This window comes from Dipodomys merriami, unplaced genomic scaffold (assembly GCF_024711535.1).
Source record: "Dipodomys merriami isolate MVZ:Mamm:240054 unplaced genomic scaffold, mDipMer1.0.p SCAF_42, whole genome shotgun sequence".
NCBI classification, from domain to species: domain Eukaryota; kingdom Metazoa; phylum Chordata; class Mammalia; order Rodentia; family Heteromyidae; genus Dipodomys; species Dipodomys merriami.
Genome location: NW_027205826.1, coordinates 11,566,246 through 11,592,109, shown reverse-complemented (window position 1 = coordinate 11,592,109; position 25,864 = coordinate 11,566,246). Strand labels below are relative to the sequence as shown.

The following is a 25,864-nucleotide window of genomic DNA, read 5'->3' as shown; positions in this document are numbered from 1 at the left end:
CCAGGCGGCCCAGGCCCCGCCTCCAGCCCACCCAGGCCCCGCCCCAGGGCCCGCCCAGGCCTCCGCCCCACGTGGTCGGATCGTCACGTGACGGGGCGCCGGTCCAGCCTGTTGCTGATGCTGGGGAGCCGAATTCATCATGGAGCTCGTGCCGCGGGTCCCGTCTGCCCCTCGGTGGCCGCTGCTGCTGCCGCTGCTCCTGGGCCTCAGCGCAGGTAGGTCAAAGCAAAAGGCGCACGGCCGTCTGGCGCCCCCTCTTTCCACCGAGCAAAGTTTGTTAGTGGGTTTAGTATGTTCTAACACAAATTGGGTTCCCCCAGTTCTTACCTGGAGTAATTTCTGTAGTTCTTGACAGCTATACCTATATCTATACATTCAGTTCAGAATGCTTTTCTGCCCTCTTCAGGTGAGGGTGACCTGGTACTTCCTTCTTCCCTTGCATAAGCAGTTGTGCAGAAGTGTATGCTCTCAGGAAGCTGCTGATCAGTGGGATTTTTCACGTCTGAAAGCCAGGTCCCCACTGTGACTGACTCCCCAATGAGGCTGTATGGTCTTTCATTATGAGCTGAGATATGGATCAACGAGACCCCTCCAAATGTTTACCAGGAATGAGACAGTTCATTGACCATAAGGCCTTGTCTGCCCCCCACCCCTTGCTTGATTAGAACGGACAGAATTGCAGCAGCCTTGCCAGCCTGCTTTATAGGCAAAAGCAAATTTATGTTTAATAGGATGACATGCAAATCAATTCTCATACTTCATTCAGGAAAAAGAAAAATGTCTTCTGGTCTGAAGCAAGAAATGAGCATTTGAACTGGCCACAAACTTGTCTTAGTGATACATGGCAGTTCTTGTTTTCTGTTTCTTTTCTTCTTCTTCTTCTTCTTCTTTTTTTTTTTTTTTTTTTTTTTGTAAATGGGGACCCTACTGGCACAACAGCTTCTGTCCAGGAAATGTTTGAAGATGCATTGCACCTTCCCCCAATTTTAACAGTGGTCACTGCCTTGTAGGAAAGATGAAGTGCTGTGGTGAGGAGGCCTGAGCCTTATCTGCCATTTTCTAGATCTTTCAGCATTATCTGTAGTATGCTAGCCATTCTGTCTCCTTAGGTACTGTCTGGCTTTCTTGAGCTTCCTATTTTTTATTCACAAGACAACATTTTCTCTTCCTGTACTCTCATGTCTTCCTTCTTGGGACTAGTTTTCTTTGAGTTGCTTGAAGTGGTTTGAAAACTGAGAAAACCGGAAGAAGAAGGCAGATCTGGGGACTTTGGGATGGGGGAAGGGTAGGGGAAGGACTGGGTTTGCTGTGCTGGTAATTGAACCTGGGGCATTGTGCATGCCAGTCATGTGCCCTGGACTGAACTTCAACCCCAGCCTGTTGCTGCCCTTTTAGATTATGTCTATCTGTGTTACTCAAGATGGTCTTGAACTCTTCAGTTTCTTTTTTCAGAGCTAAGTTTTGTTTCCTTATCCCTACAATATATTGGAGTAAGTAAATCACCTAAAATATAAACTATCATCTATAGCTTAGCATGGCCGTTTCCACCAGGCTTGGAAGTTAACTGGATAGTGAACATTTTTCAGGAAAATGACACTGAGTTTCTGTTTAGGAGCTGCCATTGACTGGCCTACAGAGGAGGGCAAGGAAGTCTGGGATTATGTAACTGTCCGAAAAGATGCACACATGTTTTGGTGGCTCTATTATTCCACCAACCCTTGCAAGAACTTCTCAGAACTGCCCCTGGTCATGTGGCTTCAGGTAAAATAACTTCATGCCTTGTGTGTTTTTTGTTAGTTTATTGTGTTTATTTGTGTGTGTGTGTGTGTGTGTGTGTGTGTGTGTGTGTGTGTGTGTGTGTGTGTGTGTGTGTGTGTGTGTGTGTGTGTGTGTGTGTGTTGGTAGGTGGGCAGGAACTCTGTGTGTCCCCCCCCTTCCTGTATGGCTGGTGCTTTCCCACTTGAGCCATGACTCTAACACAGCTCCCTCACACCCCTGCCACCCTTTTTTGTTGTTGTTATTGTTTATTAGATATGGAGTCTTAAAGACTTTATTGCCCAGATCTCAGCCTCCTGAGTAGCTGAGATTATAGTCATCTCACCAGTACCAGGCCTCTATGATCCGTTTTGTTGTGGTAGTTGTTGGTGGTGGTTGGTTGGGCTTTTTTTTTTTTTTTTTGGAGGGGGGGTCATCCTGGTCCTTGAACTCAAGGCCTGGCGCTATCCTTGAGCTTTTTCACTCAAGGCTAGCCCTTTACCACTTGGACCACAGCTCCACCTCTAGCTTTTTGCTGACTGGCTAATTGGAGATGAGAATTTCACAGGCTTTTTTACTCAGGCTGGCTTCGAATCACAATCCTCAGATCTCAGCCAAATTTGGTCCAGCACTTGACTCTGGGGAATCCACCTCTTTCTGAGACAGACTGAAGCTAAATCAGGGTAAAAGGGGCCCCATTTTTCTGGTCTTTTGCCAGGATCTTTTTATAGTGAGTACCACAGTTGTAGGAACCTGTACTGAAAGTTGTGGTTTATATAGTTGACTCTAGTGACGAAAGTAGTTTGGGGCTTTGTTTTTTGTTACTTTGTTTTGCTTACTGTGCCTCAAGTTTGAACTCAGGGCCTCGAGCTTGCAAGACAAGCCCTCTACCATTTGAGCCATAGCCTCAGCCCTTTTGTTTCTATTTTATTTTCAAGATAGGGTCTTGCCAACTTTTCCTGGGCTCACCTTGAACTCTTGCTCATCCTGCTTCACTTCCCTACTAGCTGGGATTCCAGGTAGGTGTCACATAGAGAGTGTTTTGAAAGGAAGTGGCGCTGTGGCTCAAGCAGTAGAGTGCTTGCCTTGAGCTGAAGAGCACAAGGACAGTGCCCGAGCCTAGAGTTCAAGCCCCATGACCGACAAAAAGAAAAAAGAAAAAAGAGTGTTTTGAAAAGTTCTGAAACAAAGACTGAGATACCCCGCCCCTCCCTATCTAGCTGTGTCCATATAACCTTTACCCTTCCTTCTTGCCCCCAGAAAAACTCACCTTTTGGAAGACCTGATACCAGTCATTTGTATCTTAGTATGAACATGAAGCCTTACCTTTCTCCCTAAATGTGCATCCATTTTAGTCTTGAGTTGTGACTGATACTGGTAGCTAGAAACTGTTTGAAATATATTTAGGGCCAGTCAGAAAATCCTTCTGACATTCTTGTAAAATGTGACCTCACCCTGGAAGACTAACATCTGGGGAGGAGTTGAGGAGCATGGTCTTGCTTCAGCCTCTGGAAGATGTGGGTACAGCCCAGTTGGGCCATTAACTAGGGCACCTTGGGACTCACCTGCTTGGGATGCAAATGGGGCTTTACCCACCCCACCCCACCCCCACCAGAATACATCCCAGTGCTCAGGTTTTCCATCTTAGGTGGGTCACTGCAGACTTTGTGAGTGAAGATAAGCAGTTTTCAGAGAGGGCCTTTCTCTCTTTAGATCTTCACAGCTGCTGCTTCCAAGAGCAAGAGGTGAGGCTCAGCCTGAGGGTGCAGGTAGCAAAGGCTTAGGTTGGTTGGGCAACTGGTCATGACAGTTCAGTGGGGTTTCCAAGAATCAGGGCATGGACAAGCCCAGGCCTGCTGAGCAGATCTGGATTCTCAGTGTCTTTTTGCCACTTTCAGGCCTGGCAAAACACTTCTCTGGGTGTTGCTTTTCTAATGTGTATGTGTGTGGCGGGTCGGAGTGGGGTGGGGGGGATATTTGGTTGGATTTTAAACGTTTCATTAATCATTTCTTTTACACCTAGCTGAAAGTTTACATATCTTGCCAGGGTGGGGCAGGGTGTTGAGTCCTGTGCACGTGGTCTCCTCTTTGTCCCTGGCCACCACAGAATACTTTTCTAGACTTTCCACAAAAGAATTGGAAAATCATTGAATTTCAGAAGTTGCAAGCCATCCTTTGGTTAGACTTCTGAGTTGTTTTAACGGAATTAGTTGCAAGCATTTGAAAATCAGGACATTTCCTTTCTCCTTCCAAAGGTTAAGAGAATCTAGCAACTGTAGAGGTCTAACTTTACTGTCCCCAAAGCTGACTGGTGGGCTGGGAAGGTGGCTCCATGATAGTGCTTGCCTCACATGCATGAGGCCCTGCGTTAGATTGCTCAGCACTACATAAACAGAAAAAGCTGGAAGTGGCTCTGTGGCTTAAGTGGTAGAGTGCTAACCTTGAGCTGAAAAGCTGAGGGACAGCGCCCAGGCCCAGAGTTCAGGCCCCACAACCGGAAAAAAAAAAAAAAAAAAAAAAAAAGAGCTGTCTGGTGGTGGTGTCCCCTCCCACTCAGTGAGGGCAGGAGCTATTGGAGGAAGGGACTCTTTATCTTTCTCCCCCCCTCCCCTCTTGTTTCTCTCTTCCTCCCCCCCCCCCCCCCCCGCATTTCATTTGCTCTGCCCAGAACCTCTGCCTAGCACCTGCAGCCGGTGGGTTGATTGGATTCACCCTCCTCGATGAGATCCTATTGAAGGCATAAAAGTGCTCTTCTTCATTTCCCTAGAGGCTCAAAGGAGAAGATAACACATGATCAAAGGAAGAAGCAATTCATTTCCATTAAAAGGAGATCTGTTTGGCAGCCTGCCTTGGTCTCCTGTACTGACTTCTCCCAGTGTGTCGGTGGGTGGAGCAGGAAGGGTCTTTGAGAATTGAGGTCATGCTTCAGTGGAATACTACTGCTATTTCAGGACACTTTCAAGTCATTTAAATATTTCACCTAGTCATACATTTACCATATTTCAGAGTTATTAGGTAGCCCTGGGCCATGGTAACACTCTGTATAAAAGATTTTGCAATTGTTTTTTTGTGTGCAGATGTGTGGGCTCCCATGTGCATGTGCCAGTACTGGGGCTTGGTACTTGGGTGCTGTCCCTGAGTTGAACCACACCTCCACTTCCACCTTATTGGTGGTTAATTAGAGATAAGAGTCTCAAAAACTTTCCTGCCTGGGCTAGCTTTGAACCACAATCCTCAGATCTTAAGCTTCCTGAGTAGCTAAGATTACAGGCCTGAGCCAACAGCTTCTATTAGTGGCCCTGTGATGAACATCTCCAACTGGTTTGTGAACTTTGTCCTATTGTGTTAGGAAATGTTAAGCTCTAAGTGCCTCTAATGAAGGGAGTTGGAGTCTTCTGATTTTATCATGGTGAAGTCTGTGTCAGTTCAGCATGTTAGTGAGAGAAGCGCTTCCTTGTGAGGGCCTCTGGCTCTGCTTAGCCAATCCTTAGCCGTCTCCCGCTTGCCTGTTTCCTTTCTTCAGATTTCCCTAGGCTGATTGGCCTGGCTTCTGTTTGTTAGAGCCCTTCTTCCCTTGCATCTTGTCTCCCTTTTTGTCCTATCCTGCTGTGCCCAGAGAGCACAGACAGGCTGTGTACAGATTTGTTCAGAATAGCTCGCTCCTTTCCTGACTAGCTCCCGAGGATTCTTCTCAATGAGAGAGTGTACCCAGCTCCTTGGGTCCTGTCCTCTCTTTCTCTGACCCCTTCAGAGTCCATGGAAGTACTGCCCGCCACAGTTACTGGGGGCGCAAGCACCTAGCTTCAGTTCAGAATCCTTCTTTCCCCCTGCATCTTAATATCCTGCTCTGTGGGGCCTTGACTTTTGCTACACTGTATCCAGAAAATTAACTTAACCAAACTATCACTCATTCTGGGTACTTTATCAGTTTTCTAGGACCCAAAAGAGAGGGGAAAGAGTTAAGGTCCCAGCATCTAGTCCTGTTATAGCCTCTAATTGCTGGACAGCACCAGGCCAGCTACAGCCCTCTCTGAGCCTTTGAAATAAAAGAGGTTAGAGGCGATGTCTTCGAAGGTCTTGTTCAGTGTGAAGGTCAGCGAGTCTGCTGGCAGGCCAAAGCTCAAGCTCAGAGAATCAAGACATACGAAACATTCCTCCAGGGCCTTGTAGCCCAGCTCACAGCTGCTTCCTCGGGGACTTGGGTAGATGCAAGGCTCCTGTGCCCTGGAGATTTGTGTCCTTTGTGCAGGGGGAACAGCCATCACCGTCACTGATCACTTAAAGCACGTGTGGTCACATATTGTAATGATGATGTAGGGTTTGGCTCCATTTTCTCCAGGTTGACCTTTGGTGCTTTCTTCTCCACAGGGTGGTCCAGGCGGTTCCAGCACTGGATTCGGCAACTTTGAGGAAATTGGGCCCCTCAGCAGTAATCTCAAACCACGAAACACCACCTGGGTACGGTGAGCGCAGCCCCCTTGCGGCCCCCTGCCACCTCGTCCAGCCCAGCACAGGGCAGGGTCACAACCTCAGCAGTTCCCTCTATGGGCTTTTCCTCAGGCTTCAGACTCTTCCCCTAAACCTCCTCTAACAGACCCAGGACCTGGTCCTTACCAGGTGCTGGCCATCTATAAGAACTCCAGAGCCGGGTGTCCGGTGGCTCATGCCTGTAATCCTAGCTACTCAGGAGGCTGAGATCTGAGGATCCTGGTTCAAAGCCAGCCCAGGCAGAAAGATCCATGAGACTCTTACCTCCAATGAACCACCAGAAAACCGGAAGTGGTGCTGTGGCTCAAGTGGTAGAGTGCTAGCCTTGAACTGAAAAGCTGAGGGACAGTGTCCAGGCCCAGAGTTCAAGCTCCACGACTGACAAAATAAAAAGCACTCCAGGTCCCACCCTCCGGCCACAGCTTCCAGTCCTTTTCTCTCTCTCCTACCTTGCAGTAACTTCATCCTGTCAACTTCTTCAAGTCCTTTGTCCCCTCCCCTTTCACATCACTCTAGTAGTCCTCTACCTCCCCGCCCCCACTCTTACCATCACTACCCTTCACTCTCAGCAACCTCCTTCTCACTTTACAGCCCTGCCAAGCCCACCTGTGGTGACCACTCATTCCCTGCTCCCAGCCCGCCCAACCCTGGTGGGCAGAACTATGCAGTCAGTACATTGGGCTGTTACACAGCTGTGGCCTTCCCGCAGATCTTTGCTCCCCTCCCTGTGGTACTTGTTTCTGAGAATGTTCCACTTTCTTTGGGGCTCCTCCAGCCTTCATCTCATCAGGAGCTGTACTTCTGACTTTCTTGGAGCAGCATCCCTTATGCTTGGCCTGGAATATTTCTATACTTGTCACCTATGGCAACAGGAGGAGAGTACTCCCATGGACTTGTCCTAGGCCCCCCAGACCCAAGAGCAGTCAGGCAGGGGCAGAAAGCCTGAATGAGGAGTGAGGGATCCAGGTTCTTGGTCCTGGGCTGCCACCAGCCTGTGCAACTCAGTGATCCGGGACTAGTGCCACGTGCTTTCTAGGCTTTGATTTCCTGATCCATAAAAAATGTGGCTGGACCGTGTGTCATCACTGAGGATCCTTCTAGACACAGAAGTTTATAATCTTCAGTCTTTTTGAAAAAGGTCTAGGATGAAGTCTGTGTTTACAATGCATGGGGAAGGCAGGCCAGTGCATAAATTAGATTCATCTGGGAGAGGGGGGAAACCCTCATGTGTGAGGACCATACTTCAAGTGGATCGTCATTGCTTTGAGCTACTGCTCAGACTGGCACGTCCTGTACATTTAGTGCATGCGTGTGTGTGAGAGGTGATGGCTTTGAGTCTTGGATCCCAATGCCTGTGCTCATCTTTCCTTCTTGCCTCAACTTTTGTCTTGCCATCTATGTTTCTTTCCCTTTTTTCCAAATCCCATTCAGCAACAAGATAATATTATCACACTAATGCGATCACCGCTGATTTTTGCTGAATAGATGGTAATGAGACAGATAATACATGATATGTGATGTTGATTATATAGAGACAATTGGAATAACTGATAATAAATTTTTTCCCCTATGTGACGTGCAGCTTCAGTCTGCCAGTCTCCTGTTTGTGGATAATCCCGTGGGCACTGGCTTCAGTTATGTGAATGAGAGCAATGCATATGCAAAGGACCTGGCTACGGTGGCATCAGACATGATGGTTCTTTTGAAAGCCTTCTTCAGTTCCCACAAGGAATTCCAGGTAAGCAAGGACAGAGCAGGAGCAGCTGTGTAGAGGGCTAGCAGTAGCAACAGTACAGCCATCAGAGTAAGTGTAAGCTTTCCTAAGACTTCGTTTCTTCGCTGATTTCAGAGAAGCCCTTTGTACTCCCAGGATTGGGTTGTGGGCTTTTGTTTCTGTCATCTCAAAAGGTGATTTTAGCTTGAGTGAATGATCCTAGAGTCAGCAATCTAATCAGATAGAATCATCAGATGGGGGGGGGGGGGAAGGAAAGACAAAAATAGATTGGTTTTGTCTGGCCATTACCTGCAATAGAAAATCAAATTTTGAGTGAATTAAAAGGCAATCCAGTATTGAATTCTATGTAATTCTTTTTCTTCTTGCTAGACTGTTCCATTCTACATTTTCTCCGAGTCCTATGGAGGAAAAATGGCTGCTGGCATTAGTCTGGAACTTTACAAGGTAACAGAGAAGATGACTTTTTTGTTATGGTTTTGGGGAGAAATTGATTTTCCTTTTGTACATTCATTAGATAGTGAGTATACTTTGAATGGGACTCTAGTAATAACTGTGAGAACCCTTAAAAAGGACAAATTACAGATTGAATAAGTTGTAAAGCTACAGAGAGTAAAACAATAAGGTATGAACATAATGACAAACTAAAATGCAACTTGTTAAGGAATCCAGAAATAGACTCATATATGTGTGTATGTGTAAGAGAGAGAGAGAGAGTATGTGTGTGAAACACATACATAGGTCATATATTAATGATAAGATGACATTCTTCTTTTTTTTTTTTTGTCGGTCATGGGGCTTGAACTCCGGGCCTGGGCGCTGTCCCTCAGCTCTTCAGCTCAAGGCGAGCGCTCTACCACTTGAGCTACAGCGCCACTTCCAGTTTTCTGGTGGTTTATTGGAGATAGGAGTCTCACGGTCTCTCCTGCCCGGGCTGGCTTTGAACCGCGATCCTCAGATCTCAGCCTCCTGAGTAGCTAGGATTACAGGCGTGAGCCACCAGCGCCCGGCAAGATGACATTCTTAATGATTGATAAATGGGTAGAATAGTCAGTATGTGGTATGAAGATAAGTGACTATCACTTCTTGGTTTACATTAAGCATTAATTCTTTATATTTAAAAATTTAAAGGTGCCGGGTATTTCTGGCTCAAACTTTTAATCCTAGCATCTCAAGAGACTGAGATCTGAGGATTGAGATTCAAAGACAGACAGAGCAGGAAAGTCTGTGAGACTCTTATATCCAATTCACTAATAAAAAGCTGGAAATGCACTGTGGCTCAAACTGATAGATGCTAGCCTTGAGCAAAAACAAGCTCAGGGGCTGGGAATGTGGCTTAATGGTAGAGTGCTTGCCTAGCATGTATGAAGCCCTGGGTTTGATTTCTCAGTACCACTGAAACAGAAAAGGCCAGAAGTGGTGCTGTGGTAGAGCAAAAGAAACTCGGGGACAGTGCCCAGTCCCAGAGTTCAAGCCCCAGGAACACCAAACAAAAAAACAAGCTCAGAGGCAATACCTAAGACCTGAGTTCAAGCTCCAGGACACACACACACACACACACACACACACACACACACACACACACACACACACACACACACACACACACACACACACACACACACACACACACACACCAGGACACACACACACACACACCAGGACACACACACACACACACACACACACACACACACACACACACACACACACACACACACACACACACACACACACACACACACACACACACACACACACACACACACACACACACACACACACACACACACACACACACACACACACCCTCTAAAGGTAAAGTATTAAAATATAAAATTCTAAGAGAGCTTGGCATGGTGGTCCATCCTAGTAATCCCAGCATTTGGAGGGAGAGATGGGAGAATCATAAAGTCCAGACCAGCCTGGTATACAAAAACAAAAAGCTTCGCTTTTCCTCCTACTAGATGGATATTATCACTGTTGGGAACTGAACCCAGAGCCTTGTGTTCTTTTTTTTTTTTTTTTTCTGGGTCCAGTTGTGGGGCCTGAACTCTGGGCCTCAGCTCTTCAGCTCAGAGCTAGCGCTCTACCACTTGAGCTACAGCGCCACTTCCAGCTTTTTTCTTTTTGCTTATGTGGTGCTGAGGAATCGAACCCACGGCCTCAGGCATGCAAGGCAAGCCCTCTGCCACTGAGCCACCTTCCCAGCCCTGAGCCTTGTGTTCTTGCTTAGCTTTTTTGTTCACTCGCCTTGAACTGTATCCCCACTTCCAGATTTTTGCTGGCTTTTTGTCTGCCCAGGTCGAGATTCTCTAATCTTAGCCTCTTGTGTATTTAGTATACTAGGCATGAGCCACTAGCACCTGGCCAGTGTGCTGCTTTTCTATATGTTTAAATTAATGTTTAATTCAAATGAGACTTTTCCTTCCTTCTCTCTCTTTTTTTTTTTTTTGGATCACTCATGGAGCTGAACCTCTGTGTCTGAGTGCTGTCACTCAGTTCTTCAGCTCAAGGCTAGCGTGCTACCATGTGAGCCACAGCGCTACTTCTGGTTTCATGGCCTTTCCTGCCCGGGCTGGCTTTGAACAATGATCCTCAGATCTCAGCCTCCTGAGTAGCTAGGATTACAGGCGTGAGCTACTGGTGCCCAACTTCCTCTTCTTTTTTTTGTGGTGCCAGTACTAGGGGTTGAGCTCAAGGGGCATTGTCCTTAATTTTTTCATTCAAGGCTAACACTCTTATCACTTGATCCTCAGCTCCACTTCTGGCTTTTTGGTGGTTAATTGAAGACAAGAGTCTCACGGATGTTCCTGCTGAGGCTGGGTTCCAACCTTAGTCCTCCAGCTCTCAGTTTCTTGAGCAGTTAAGATTATAAGTGTGAGCCTGGCTAGAAGTGTAAATCTTTTTTTTTTTAAGTTCTATTAGAAAATTTATGAAAAAAACTTAAGCAGTAGTAATCAAGAATAATAATGATATTCAGCAAATTCACGTAAAATGAGTGAATATATAGAAAAGCAAATGTTATCATGAAGTCTTACACACTTAGATAAACCTTTAAAACAGTTTCATATTCTTTGTGAAATAGAAGTGAAGAGTACACTGTGGAGATAACTATCACGTATTTGGTTTAAACATTTTGAGGAATAGTTAATGGTGAAGAAATGACATAAATTAAAAAATTTCACGTAAAAGCAATTACAGGAAACCTTCAAATTGCAAATACAGCTGGGAAAATGGAATTGGAATTATGTTTTATTAAGGCTATATGGTAGCCTGGCACTAGTAGCTCACACTATAATCCTAGCTATTCAGGAAGCTGAGATCTGAAGATCATGGTTTGAAGCTAGCACAGACAGTAAAGTCTGTTGAGAGTTTTTGTTTGTTTGTTTGTTTGTTTTTTCTTTTTGGTCAGTCATGGGGCCTGAAATCTGGGCTTGGGAGCTGTCCCTCAGCTCTTCAGCTCAAGGTGAGTGCCCTGCCACTTGAGCCACAGCACCACTTCTGGTTTTCTGGTGGTTAATTGGAGATAAGAGTCTCATGGACTTTCCTGCCGAGGCTGGCTTTGAACTGTGCTCCTCAGATCTCAGCCTCGTGAGTAGCTAGGATTACAAGCATACACCACCAGTGTCCGGCTGTGAGATTCTTATCTCCATTTAACCACTAGAAACATGGAAATAGAGCTGTGGCTCAAGTGGTAAAACCACCAGCATTGAGTGAAAAAGCTAAGGCCCCGAATTCAAGTTCCAGTATTTACACACACACACACACACACACACACACGAACATTAACCAGTTCCAACACAATTGTTAAATCACAGATTATAAGATTCTAATCACAGGACCATGCCTGTGATTGCTGAAGCAATTAGATCACAAGTTCAAAGCCAGAATACATAGCCTCTGTCACAAGAATGAATGAGAGTTATGGAGATATTTTTACATCAATCCATTAAAATATGCCTTTTAAAAATTGTTTTTAAAGTTTAATCATGTACTATAAAAACCATAGTTCATTTAGCTCATCTTATTAATTAGTATTTAGATGATTTCCAGTTTTCTTACTTGTTTTAGCTCTTGTTTTGATACAGTATTGTACCGTGTAGCTTAAACTGCCCTGGAACTCACTATGCAAACCCCAGGCTGGCTTTGAATTAGAGATCCTTTAGGTTAGTGCCACTATGCTTGGCTTTTTCTTTTTTTTCTGAGTTATATAGCCCAGATTGGCCTCAAACCCACATAAAAAAAAAAGGCTCTGCCTTTTGAATGCCTGGATTATAAGTGTGTTCTATCACATCTAGTCTTAGACTATCTGTTTCTATTATTCTGCTGATAGAAAGAAGGAATGCATATAAAGAAGAGAGAGGCATAAATTTCTGATTCTGAAGCATCCTCAGGGACAGCCTGAGGAAATTCTAGCCTTCTGTGTCTGCTGCTTGACAATGATAAATGTGTCTACCAAAGCCCCGACCACATTGGGAGATTCACAGACCTCAGAGACAGGAGGCTGAGCCCTTGGTCCAAAGATGGCATGGACAGACCCCACACACATCCTGCTGAAACTAGTGAACAGGCAAAGAATAGCTCAACAGGTTCTCCTCATTTTCTTAGTGGCAGCAGGATTGAGTCATTGGTCTTCTTATACCCAAGTAGTCTTGGGAAGGGCGGGCAGCAGTACTCTGTGCTCAGGAAAAGCAACATATAAAGCCTGCCTCTGCTGAGAGGGGACCAAGACCCCTGGGTTCTTTGATGAGGGTAATTTCTTGGCTCCTCTTTCAGGCTGTTCAGCAAGGAACCATCAAGTGCAACTTTTCTGGAGTTGCTCTAGGCGATTCCTGGATTTCCCCTGTTGGTGAGTATGGAGTTTATAGGCATTTCTTTCTTCTCAGCCTTTCCTGGGACCTTAGACTTTGATGTCTAAATCAAAGAACAGGACTTTAGAGAAACCTGGATCCTTGAGGTTAGCACAGCTGAGCATCTAGGAAATATGGGAAATGAAAACTCACAGAACAACCCCTTCAGAGCAGAGACTCTTGATTTTCCCAACAAAGCAATCACATGTTACAGTTGGATGTGATCCAACAACTCAGAGAGGTGATGAAATCTATCCCCTTACTGCACAGGTGGCATATAGAGAGGCAAACTTCCATCTGTGTGATGGAAGACCAATGTAGTTAGTTTATTCTCTCTCTCTGGCACCCTGGTACGGACTAGAACATTGGGAATGAAATTTTTACCTGTGGCTCTTGGTAATGGTGAGATAGTATTACCAGCAGGCCTTATACGCACAAGGTTCTGAGTTCAAGCCCCAGTGTAGCTTGTAATCCTAGCTACACAGGAAACTGAGAACTGAGGATCATGGTTCAAAGTCATCCCAGACAAACAAATCTGAGAGACTATCTCCAATCAGCCCCCAAAAGCTGGAAGTGAATGTGTGGCTTAAATGGTAGAGCACCAGTCTTGAGTAAAAAAGCTAAGTGACCGTGCTTAGGCCCTGAATTCAATCCCTATTACCACACATACACACACAGAGAAAGAAAAGAAAAAGAAAGAAGGAAAAAGAAATGTGCTCTATTATGTATAACCCTTATGTTTAGTCAACGAATCATTTTTTTTTCTTTTAATATCTACATTAAGATGCTGTAGCACTGAGATTGGAGTTATTTAGCCTTAGGGTATCATCAAAGGCCTTTAAGCAAAGAGTGGCTTACTGAAGTGATTTTCTAGGCTGAGGTCCTTGATATTTGTTGGCACATCACAGTGGCACTTATCTGAGAGATATGGCTGTGAACTGGCTTTGGCCAGATCTCTTTGAGAGCAGCCGTTGTCTCTTTTGTATCAATGTCTTCTCCAGCTGTTTGCTGCTCAGAATAGAAATGAGCCAGTGGGCAGAGCAGACATAGACACTTGGGTTACAAGGGTATTAGTCTTCTGCTTTAATTAGCACCTCAACAGTAGCTAGAGTCTCCGTGCTGGAGCAGCACACAGGATGCCAAACTGCAATGGAGGGTGGGGAAATACTTTAAGCTGTCTGCAGGTCCCAGCCTCTACCAGTACACCCACTTCCTGCCTGATGGTTGATCACTGGTCCAGAAGCACTCACTAGGTGGTGTCCAGCTAGATCAATATGCCATTGGCTCTTAGTCAGCAGAAAGGTCCTCCACCTTCTCCCTGCCTTCCCACCACCAAGACAGCCGTCCATCTCCTGCTTGGGTGCCAGGGTGCTAGGGTGCTCTGGAGCTGTCAAAGCCAAAGCCCCTAGGGTACATCTCCTGTTTCTGTCTACTTTGGAGGGAAGCAATTGAGGTGGTTCTCCAGAGAGACAGAGCTAGGACATACCTAATTAGTAACTATGTGTGTGGTTTTTCTTTTAGATTCGGTGATGTCCTGGGGACCTTACCTGTACAGCATGGTAAGAATGTGGGTCCTTGTCTCAGCACTCTGTCTAGTAAACAGCTCCTGGATGTCCCCAGAAGGCGAAGCTTGATGGGTCTGCATCCATAGTTGATACTACACCTGGAATAGATTAACCCAAATCCAACTGGAGACCCTAAGCAACAGCTAGCCTTGGGGATCTAAAGAAAATCAACATACTTCACATTTCTAGGTCTAAAGAAAATCAACATACTTCACATTTCTAGGTCTAATAAACATAATTTATTATCTTTAAATTCCCCAACTTTATTATTTTAATTTTAATGAAGTTAGTCAAACTTATAATGATTTGGCTGGGTGTTACCAGCTCACATCTGTAATCCTAGCTGCTCTGAAGGCTCAGATCTGAGGATCACGGTTTAAAGCCAGCCTGGGCAAGAAAGTCCATGAGGCTGGGAATGTGGCTTAGTGGTAGAGTGCTTGCCTAACACTCATGAAGCCCTAGGTTCGATTCCACGTAAACAGAAAAAGCTGGGAGTGGCTCTGTGGCTCAAGTGGTAGAGTACTAGCTTTGAGTAAAAAGAAGCTTGGGGACAGTGCCCAGACCCTGAGTTCAAGCCCCAAAACTGGCAAAAAAAAAAAAAAGAAAGAAAAGAAAAGAAAAGAAAAGAAAAAATTCCATGAGACTCTTATTTCCCATTAGCTACAAAAAAAAAAAAAAAAAAAAAAAAAAAAGCTCAGGGACAGCACCCAGGCCAAGATCAAACCCCAGAACCAGCACAAGAATTAAAAATTTCTGAAGTTGAGAGAGTATGGGTGAGCACCCTCTACCCACCGTCTTGATTCAGTTAACATTCCACTGTTTCCTCCATCAGAAAGTTTGTGGTTTGAGGAGCTGGGAAGTTGGCTCAGTGGTAGAGCGCTTGCCTTGCATGCCTGAGGCCCTGGGTTCAATTCCTCAGCACCACATAAACAAAAAGAAAAAAAGCCGGAAGTGGCGCTGTGGCTCAAGTGGTAGAGCGCTAGCCTTGAGCTGAAGAGCTTAGGGACAGCACTCAGGCCCAGAGTTCAGGCCCCACAACCAGACCCCCCCCCCCAAAAAAAATAGAAAGTTTGTGGTTTGAGGTTGTAGCTCCATGGTAGAGTACTTGTCTAGAATGCACAAAGTGTCAGGCTTAAATGTTGATGCCACTGTAGGACTTGTAACATACCTTTTCGTGTGACTGCTTTGTCCCCCACCCCGCCCCCATCCCCTCACCTCCCTGTGCTCTTTTTCCTGACCGTCCTGGTTACAGCAGCATCAAGTCTATGACTACTAGTGAAGTGGATCTTTTTGTTCTTTTTTTTTTTTTGTCAGTCATGGGGCTTAAGCTCTGGGCCTGGACACTGTCCCTAAGCTCTTCAGTTCAAGGAAAGCACTCTACCACTTGAGTCACTTCCAGTTTTCTGGTGGTTAGTTGGAGTTAAGTCTCACGGATTTTCCTGCCCTGGCTGGCTTAGAACCATAATCCTCAGATCTCAGCTTCCTGAATAGCTAGGATTAGAGGCCTGAGCCACCGGCGCCTGGCTGACACTTTTTGTTCTTGATTTATGTTCCAGTCTCTTCTCGATGACAAAGGCTTGGCGGAGGTATATAACGTTGCAGAGCGAGTCCTGGATGCTATAAATAAGGAGCAGTACAAGGAGGCCACCCAGCTGTGGGAGGAGGCTGAAATGGTCATTGAGAAGGTAAAGGAAGCCATGCTCACGGCTAGCATGACTCAGCTTTTTCCATGAGTGCCAGGGCTGTGGGGGGTGTTCCCAAGATCAGAGTCCATCCCAGGTCTTGCCACAAATGATTATATGTGAAATACTAAGTCCAGTGGCTCTGGGCAGTGATTTGGTAGTCCTTAAAAGGTCAGAAAGCCACACAGGCCTGCAAGACTTGCTTGACCTTGCCTGAATGTTGGACTCTGTTAGAAAGGAAGGTTATGTCTTGAAGAGGCACATGTAGCCAGGTACTGGTGGCTCACTCCTGTAATCTTAGCTATTCAGGAAGCTGACATCTAAGGATCTTGAGCAGGAAAGGCCATGAGGCTCTTATCTCCAATTAACTACCAGAAAACTGGAAGTGGAACTGTGGCTCAAAATGGTAGAGTGCTAGCCTTGAGCAAAAAAGGTCTGGGACAGCACCCAAGCCCTGAGCTCAAGCCCTATGACAAAAAAAAAAAAAAAAAAAAAAAAGAGGTGCATGTATAGTTTGGAGACAGTTTATGTTCTAATTTGGATCCTTGCCTAGCAGTATTCTTTTTTTTTTCCCCAGTCCTGGGGCTTGAACTCAGGGCCTGGGCACTCTCCCTGGGCTTCTTTTGTTCAAGGCTAGCACTCTACCACTTGAGCCATAGTACCACTTCCGGTTTTTTCTGTTTATGTGGTGCTAAGGAATCAAACCCAGGGCCTCATACATACTAGGCAAACTCTCTACCACTGAGCCACATTCCTAGCCCAGACTAGCAGTATTCTGACTCCCACTGGCTAAGGCCCCTCCACAGTTCTGTACTCTGCGTACATTGGTTGACACTCGGGCCCTTGATTTTCTGCAGTGTCTGAGCTCTGCCCCCGTAAGCTGTGTGCCACCCCCGGAAATGTGGGCTGACACAGCTGCTGCCTGAGCCTTTCGAGCTGCTTTCTGTCTGGTCCAAGTAAATTTATAAACTTAAAGCCATCCTCAAGAGAGCCTCATGCCTTTCTGTTTTGCAACTTTGACGAAACAGCTGAATGTCCTGTATTTCAGAACACAGATGGGGTAAACTTCTATAACATCTTAACTAAAAGCACACCCACGTCTGCTATGGAATCAGGCCTAGAATTCCTGCGAAGCCACTTAGGTAAGTCAGCTTGACGTTCTTAGCCCCGCCTTAGCCTCCATGCAAGAAGGAACTGTCTTTTTAAAAAGCTTCATTAACATATAATTTGCATAACAGGAAAGTCACCCACTTTCAGGGTCTGATTCTGTAGTTTTAAGTATATTCAGGGATTGGTGCACTCATCACCAGCACAATCCAGTTTTAGAACATTTCCATCACTCTCAGAAAGATCCCCCACATCTGTTTGCAGTCAGTTCTCATTCCCACACCCAGCTCCAGGCAACCACGAATCTTCTTTCTGCCTCTCCTTTTGCCTCCTTTTCTGAGCACAGTGTCAGCCTTCTGCAGCTGGCTTCTGTTACTTAGCATAATGATTTTTGAAACTTAGGGACCAAGTTTGTTTTGTTCTGTTTTGCGCTAGAGGGGACTAAATCCAGGATCTAGCACATGCCACACACTAATTATATCACTGAGCTGTACTCCAGCCCCAAGGGAACCAACTTTTCTGTACCCTGAATTACAATATTTGTTCTCTGAAGGGCTGATTTTAGTGGTTTTTCAGCTGACCCAGCTTGGTTTTGGATGCAGAGTGTCTAGAAACCTCCATTTGTAAGAAGTGTTGATGCCCCTGAATTCCTCTTCTCAGCCAATTTCCTTTGAGCATTCTGGAGAATCCAGTGGCCCCAAAGTGCGTGTGGTTCAGCAGTCAGTACTGCTAGGTCCACCCCACTTTCAACCCACTTCTGCTCTCTTCCTCCACCAAGATGGGCCAAGGGGCTGCCTTTCTTTTTCTAGCTGCAAGGAAGCCCAGCATCCCCAGCAGTTTGGGAAAGATGTCCCTAGGGTCCTGTTTTCTGTACTTTTACTCACTGTGTACCAATTTGGTTTCAGTTCGGCTTTGTCAACGCCACGTGAGACACCTAGAAGGAGATACCTTAAGTCAGCTCATGAACGGTCCCATCAGAAAGAAGCTTAAAATTATTCCTGAGGATATCTCCTGGGGAGGTATATATGTGACCTAATTAAGCGCCGTTTGAGTTGGGAGGTTGGGGAAAGGTATAAATGGAGAGGTTTTAATTCAGCAGTACTGGTGTTTGAACTCAGAGCTAGACAGATGATGTACTATGGAACTATACAACTATACATCTAGCCAGAGGCCTTAGTTTGTGAAGTAGGCTTTTGTTGGTAGTGATGAGATGTTGCAAGTTAAACAATATTGCTATCTAGGTTTATAGATGAACCAGCAGATGTAGAGATACAGTCAATTGATTCAAAATAAGGGGCTGGTAGGGAAGTGGGTAGGAAGAGAAAAGCACATGGTTGGCTATGAGTCAGTAATTGTTGAAGTGTGATATGTATATCTGGGGATCATTATCCTTCTTAACTTTAGATCAGTTTGAAAATTTCCATAATAAGAATGAAGGTAATAGCTGGGTGTGGTGATGCACTTCTGTCATCTCAGCATTTGGGAGGCTGAAACAGGAGGATGAAAAGTTTGAAACCAGCCAGGGCAATTTAGCAAGACCCTGACAATAAGTGTATCTAAGATTTAAAAAAAAAAAAAAAAAAAAGCCTCCTTATGACCACAAGATTACCAGGCAAAGGCCCTTTGACAGATGTCAAAAATAGCAAATGCTTTTTGGACCACCTCTCTTACTGGCCTCTCAATTATCTTATCACTGGATATGGTCTGCCGCATACTGCATTCTAGTCCTGAAGGTCATCATGGAGAACTAACAGAGTCTTTAGAGACCACGGCCAAGTAGAAAACTTGGCTGAGTTCCTACCAGTCCTGTTGGGAATCCTTGAGCAAGCCTGACCCCCTTGGCAGCTGCTGCAAAAGCTAGGATTTGACCCTGGTCCTAGTTTCCTCAGAAATCATGGGTCACGTTATCCCAACCTGTAATCACCAGAGAAGCTCATCCTAGACCCACATCCTCCTATCCCTGGACTCAAGAAAAGGCTCCATTGTGAAAAGCTGCAAGGAATGGGTAAAGCTGTTCTACTAGTTAAGGCGCCTTATCATGATGAACAAATGGGTGGGTGCTTATAAAATGCTTACCAGAAGCAGGCAAGTAAATGGTAGGTATTGGTTGGTGTTCCTGCTGTCATCCAACACCATGGTGATGCCCCGGTCAAGAATCCAGCAAGAATGCTGCCCTGGCTGTGCCTCTGTTGACCAGGGCTTGTCCCCATTTGGCTTTCCTGAGGGCTAGCCATGAATTGGTTTGGTTCTGGTTTGGTTTATTATAACCTTGTTCCAAACTTTAGATATAGCCCTCCCAAAAGAAAGTCTAGGCCTGGCACTGGTGGCTTATGCCTGTAATCCTAACTACTGAGGCTAGGAGGCTGAGATCTGAGGATCATGGTTTGAAGCCAGCCTGAGTAGGAAAGTCCATGAGCTCTATAATTTCCAATAAACTACTCAGAAAAGGCCAAAAGTGGTGCTGGCTCCAGTGGTAGAATACTAGCATTGATTGAGCACAAAGAAGCTCAGGGACAGCGCCCAAGCCCTGAGTTCAAGTTCCAGCACTGACAAACAAAAGGAAATCTAACATTAATCCAAAACATAATTTATTCTTGAGTGGTCAGGCTTTAAAAAAAAAAAATATTTCTTGGGCTCTTGCCTCCTGTTTCCTTGGAATGCATCTGCAGGATTCAGCTCCATGTTGCAAATGGCATCTGCCACCACAAGCTCCTGAGTTAAATGTGTCAGGTAGATGTCCCTTTGCCTAGCCATTACTGGGCTAGTCAGTCCCTCTCTGTGAAACCCTTGTCTTTCAGCCTGTGTTAGATGCTACACACGGTGACTTCAAGGTTCCAGTGCATGGAAACGTACCTCTTGTTCTGACAAATTCCAAGCTGCTGCTTCTTTCTCTCCCCCACTGCAGCCCAGTCTCCTAAAGTATTCATGAACATGGAAGAGGACTTCATGAAGCCAGTTGTCAGCATTGTGGACGAGTTGCTGGAAGCTGGGGTCAATGTGACCGTGTATAATGGGCAGCTTGATCTCATTGTGGACACCATGGGTAGGAGCCAACTCTGACAGACATGTGGACACCATTTATAGACTAAGCTAGAAGGGCACTGGACCCGCACACATACCTCTTGAAGTTGGTTACATTAATGCCAGGAGGAGGGTTGTTTCCATGCCATCCTTGACTCTTCAGAGAGAGGAAGCTGTATTAGCTGTGACCTGTCAGAGAGGTTTGAGTCCCTCCAGAATCTAGGGCTCTTTAAAAGACAGCTGGGTGCCAGTGGCTCACACCTATATTCCTGACTACTCAGGAGGCTAAAATCTGAGGATTGCAGTTCAAAGCCAGCCTGGGCTAGAAAGTCTGTGAGACTCAAAAAGCCAGAAATGGAACTGTGGGTCAAATGGTAGAGTACCACTCAAGCATAAAGGCTCAGGGACAGTGCCCAGATCCTGACTTCAAGTCCCAGGACAAAGAAAGGAAAGAAAGAGAAGGAAGGGAGAGAGGGAGGGAGAGAGGGAGGGAGGAAGGAAGGGAGGGAGGGAGGGAGGGAGGGAGGAAAGGGAAGAGAAGGATAGTGCCTCCTCCATTACAAAAGTTTTAAAAGAAGACAGATGTTTTCCTGGCTATTGAGCAAATGCACTACTAAGGGGAAACCTTATTTCATATCAGAGCAGAGGATAAGTATTTCAGAGTGTATTAAAACTAACCCTTAGTGAGCTGGGAAGGTAGCTCAGTGGTAGAGTGCTTGCCTTACATGCATGAGGCTCTGGGTTCGATTCCTCAGCATCACATACGCAGGAAGTGGTGCTGTAGCTCAAGTGGTAGAACACTAGCCTTGGGCTGAAGAACTGAGGAACAGCGCCCAGACCCAGAGTTCAAGCCCCACAACCAACCAAAAAATAATAATAAAAATAAGAATAACCCTGAGCAACTCTCCAGCACAGGGAAAATGGTCTGGACAGGATCCAAAGCACCATGCAGTTGCCTCACAGTCACTCCTGTGCCCAGCCCTGCTTTCCATAGAGCCTGGTGGAGGCTCAGAGACCAGTTCTTAGGCCCATGAGTACAACAGGCAGGTGACTACAGTGTGATACACTTCACAACACCAGCAGATTAAATGTTTTCAGGACTTGGAGGCACAGGCACCAAAGTCAGCTTGTTTGTCCTGACAGTCCATCAGCCTCCAGAGGTCCACACGCTCCTTCCTGAAGAGCACATGGCAGCAGAAGAGTCAGAGGCCAAACTAACCCCTCACAGTCATTAATTTTCTTAATTGGCCAATGCACATGCTCAGTTACCCACCCCCAAACTACTGCATCAGAATTTGCATGTTAACAACATCCCAGGTTTTGTGCCCATTACAGTATAGGACCTCGATTGAGGTTTGCTGCTGTTGTTGTTTGTTTTTCCTCCACCCAAGCTATTAATGCTAGACCCTTCTCTCTGTCCCTCTCACTAGGTCAGGAGGCCTGGCTGCGGAAGCTAACGTGGCCAGGGTTATCCAAATTCAGCCAGCTGAAGTGGAAGGCCCTCTACAGCAACCCTAAATCCTTAGAAACGTCTGCGTTTGTGAAGGCCTACAAGAATCTGGCTTTCTACTGGATTCTAAGAGCTGGTCATATGGTAAGAGAGTCACCTTCCCTCCAGACTTAGGGTTGTCATACTCAACGGAGAGCCGCAGGCCATCTATCCCACATCTGTGGTCAGCCTGAGGATTGCTTCAGGTTTGGGAGGGTTTTGAGTTCTCCAGTGAAATTATACTACAGGTTGAACATGGTCCAAATACCTGAAACCCAAAATACTGTCAGATTCAAAATGTTTTCAGTGCTAACATGACATCATAAGTAGGAAAATCCTGATCTCATGTGATTTACTGTAGTAAAAACATAAGTGTAGCAGGTACCAGTGGATCACATCTGTCAGCCTAGTGAGCAGGAAGCTGACTGAGATTGGGAGGATCAATGTTTAAGGCCAGCCTGAGCAAAAAAAGTTTCCAAGACACCATCTCAACCAATAGATGGGTGTGGTAGTTCATACCTGTTATCCCAGCTATGCAGGATGCATAAATAAATAGGAGGATTACAGTCCAGGTTAGCCTGGGGAAAAAGTGAGACCACATTTTAAAAATAAAGTGGCGCTGTGGCTCAAGCGGTAGAGCACTCGCCTTGAGCTGAAAAGCGCAGGGACAGCACCCAGGCCCAGAGTTCAAGCCCCATGATCAACAACAACAACAACAACAAAATAGTGTCTGGGGGCTGGGAAGGTGGCTCAGTGGTAGAGCGCTTGCCTTTCAATGCATGAGGCCCTGGGTTCGATTCTCAGCACCACATAAGCAAAAAGAAAAATAAAAGCCAGAAGTGGCGCTGTGGCTTAAGTGGTAGAGCACTAGCCTTGAGCTGAAGAGCTGAGGGACAGCGCCCAGGCCCAGAGTTCAGGCCGCACAACTGGACCCAAAAAAAAAAAAATAGTGTCTGGAGATGTGGCTTAAACAGTAGAGTGCCTGCCCAGTAAGTGTGAGTCTTTTAAACCCCAATAACACACACAAAAAAAAAAAAATGAAAGGAGAGTAAAGGAGGGAGGGAGCGAGGAAGGAAGGGATGGAAGTGGGGGTCGGCGGAGGCAGGCAGAAAGGCAGACTGGTGCCAGTTGCTCACACCTATAAGCCTAGCTACTCAGGAGGCTGAGATCTGAGGATCATGGTTTGAAGTAACCCTGGGCAGGAAAGTCCATGAGACTCTTATCTCCAATTAACCACTAAAAAAAGCCAGCAGTGGCCAGCACTGGTGGCTCCTGACTATAACCCTACCTACTCAGTAGGTTGAGCTCTGAGGATCCTGTTGGAAGCTAGCAGGAAAGTCTGTGAGACTCTTTATCTCCAAACTACCAAAGAAGCTAGAAATGAAGCTATGGCTCAAGTGGTAGAGCACTAGCCTTGAACAAAAGAAGCTCAGGGACAATACCCAGGCCCTAAGTTCAAACCCCAGAGTCAACACAAAGAAAAAGAAAGACTGAATCAACTTCCAAAACACAAGTGCACTGAATAAAATTGACTTCAGCCTGTGAATATATAGGCAATGGAAGTCTTTGGGTCCCATCCATAATGGAAAATCATTTTGGCTGTGCAAATGTCTCAAAAGCTGAAAAAAAAAAAGTCCAGACATTGCTGATTCCTTACATTTCAGATACAGGGTACTCAACCCTGTGTTTGTGCTTCATTCCTTTGAGAATGAATGTGAACTCATTTTAATCCCTCTGAGAAAGCTACATGGGCTTTCTGTCCTTTATTTGGTTTAAATGAATTACTAAATTACTTTTCCTCTTAATAGTTTTTCACAGGGGAAGAAAGGAGAATTGCCTTTAGGAGGCCACTTTGTTGTGAGGCCATTTTCAGGGAGTTTGAGTTGCCAAGTGGGCAGCCTCTTAGGCACTTGAATATGTAAAAGGAGTTGGTATAACCTAGGGTCAAGACAGGTGCTTGTCCTTGGCGTGGATGTATGTTAGTTAGATAGGGAAGGGTATACCAGGACTGGAAAGGCAGGAGGTGATAAAGGAACCCACAAATGATGAAGGAGGGCGCTGTGAGAGACCTGGGGAGACCCCAAATCAGGACAGGATCTGTCATGTTGTCTTGCTGCAGACCCAGACAAATGACTGAACTGCCATCATTTGGTTCTCTTGGTGGCCCCAGCAGCTGTGGCAAGTATTAGGGGAATGAAGGCTCACCAAGAATAGCAAAGTTGGAGATCATGAATGAGCAGTGGGGGGAGGGGAGGAGGTAAGAGAGGACTACTGTGTAGTCTAGCCATTGAGGATCAAACAGGACACATGCGGTTAGGAAGACATTATTTAATGGATCTATGTCTGGTACCTTCCGCATTTGGGAAAACCTGGAGAAAGTCTTTAAGTGAAGTCCTGTTTCCATAAATAACCACCTCTCCTAGCCGTGGACTCCATAGACTGATTTCATCTTGCTTTGTCACATGACACATATAGAACAACAGACTAATTGGGGGCAAGCTTAAAATAGTTCTTAGAGACTACTGCTAAATTGTCCACTACCACTTCCCTGTAGAGTGATTATATGTCACTTTGGAATGCTCCAGTGTGCCTTGCTTCTAGGGATTCTTGCTTGACAGGAGAATCCAGGACATGAATTATTCCCCAAAGATATCTTGGAGTTGGGCTTTTCAGACCTGGGAGACCATCTTGTCCACCTCTCTCTTTGCAGAAGAGAAACTGAGGCCTCTCACCCTCCAGTTTTGGTGGTGTGTGGGAAGGAGATATTTAAAAGGATGAATTCTAAATAGCTGGGGGAAGCTGGATACGGGATATGGGTGGCTTACTCCTATAATCCTAGCTACTTGTTAGGCTGAAATCCAGAGATAAAGGTTGAAGCTAGTCCGGCAGAAAACCTCTCCAGATCCTTACCTCCAAAAATAACTAGCAAAAATCTGGGCTGGAGGCTGTGGGTGTCTGTAGCTTAAGTGGTAAAACTCCAGAGCAAGTGTGTGTGTGAGTGTGTGTGTGTGTGTGTGTTGTGGGAGGAGGGTGATGTGTGTGTGTGTGTGTGTGTGTTGTGGGAGGAGGGTGGTGCTTAGTACCAGAGCAAGTGTGTGTGTGAGTGTGTGTGTGTGTGTGTTGTGGGAGGAGGGTGGTGTGTGTGTGTGTGTGTGTGTGTGTGTGTGTGTGTGTGTGTGTGTGTGTGTGTGTGTTGTGGGAGGAGGGTGGTGCTTAGTACCAGAAAAAGGGAAAACAAAATCTGAAGGGAAACAAAAGAAACTATGTAGAAATCTGATGCCATCCAAACCTTGGGTCTTGTTTGTTCCTATTTGTAGCTTTCTTATTAGCCTCCATCTTAGCTTCTTCTGCATTTCCATTTCCAACCTGGGATCCATCCTACACAGAGAAAAGCCTCTAAAATGTTAGCCATCTTCCTCCCTCCTTGAGCATGTTGGGTCCCAACATCTTAAACAGATTCCCTGTGTAGAAATGAACAGAGGCTGGGGATGCCTTTGCTAAGAAAGCAAAGATTCTGAATGTAACCTTGGATAGCGCCAGGAGCACTAATTTGGATGCTGATGGGTTCTAGGTTCCTTCGGACCAAGGGGACATGGCTTTGAAGATGATGAGGCTAGTGACTCAGCAGGAGTAGGAAGCCCTGGGCCAAGATGAGCTGCGCCAGGGGACACAGAAGTGGAGTTGAAGAGATGCTGTTGCTGTAGGACGTCCACTCTTGCCTGAATCTAAGTGGGCTGGCATTGTGCGGGGCTCCTGCTGACTTTCACAGGAAGATAAGATCATGGCCTTGTGGCAGCTTGGAAATCATATCTGCTTCTTAAAAAAGAAAAGTCTAAGTTTTTAAACTATGGGTATGTTTTCATCCAAACAAAGGGTTGTCATAGATTGATTTTTTTTTTCCTATTGCAAAAGCAAATCAATCATGTGATTTATAAGAAAACAGTGGGACATAAACCAAAAACCAAATAAATTCCCATATACACCCTTCCTAGGGATAAACACTGTGGCCAACTAAATGTCTAGCCATGCAGGCCTTGCTTAGCTATGTATACATGTATATTTTTACAGAAATGGAACCATTCAGTATGTCATTTTAAGTGTCTACTTTGCTCATGTTGCAGTATGTCCTGAAAACCCTTTCATGTCAATAAATGTTCCTCTAAGATTTTTAA

At 45.6% G+C, this 25,864-nt stretch overlaps 1 protein-coding gene across 2 annotated transcripts; it reads left to right on the top strand.

Moving 5' to 3' along the window:
• Positions 1–102: 102 nt before the first annotated feature.
• Scpep1 (serine carboxypeptidase 1) lies at positions 103–25,864 on the top strand. Of its 2 annotated transcripts, none has more exons than XM_069993237.1 (13): positions 103–215; positions 1,613–1,761; positions 6,124–6,213; positions 7,826–7,981; positions 8,348–8,422; positions 12,755–12,827; positions 14,350–14,387; positions 15,950–16,078; positions 17,124–17,217; positions 18,088–18,201; positions 20,088–20,225; positions 21,634–21,797; positions 25,264–25,864. In XM_069993237.1, the coding sequence occupies exons 1-13, from the start codon at positions 140–142 to the stop codon at positions 25,324–25,326; spliced, it is 1,359 nt and encodes a 452-aa protein (XP_069849338.1). In that variant the 5' UTR covers positions 103–139; the 3' UTR covers positions 25,327–25,864. The 2 variants fall into 2 exon arrangements, with proteins under 2 accessions (XP_069849338.1, XP_069849339.1); XM_069993238.1 differs by lacking the exon at positions 103–215 and adding an exon at positions 1,419–1,490.

Bases quoted from the DNA above. Each gene is read 5' to 3' on its own strand.
- Scpep1 (XM_069993237.1), top strand. From the start codon at position 140: ATGGAGCTCGTGCCGCGGGTCCCGTCTGCCCCTCGGTGGCCGCTGCTG. The intron at 6,214-7,825 runs GTACGGTGAGCG...TGTGACGTGCAG, and splicing joins AACCACGAAACACCACCTGG to CTTCAGTCTGCCAGTCTCCT. The intron at 12,828-14,349 runs GTGAGTATGGAG...TTTTTCTTTTAG, and splicing joins TTCCTGGATTTCCCCTGTTG to ATTCGGTGATGTCCTGGGGA.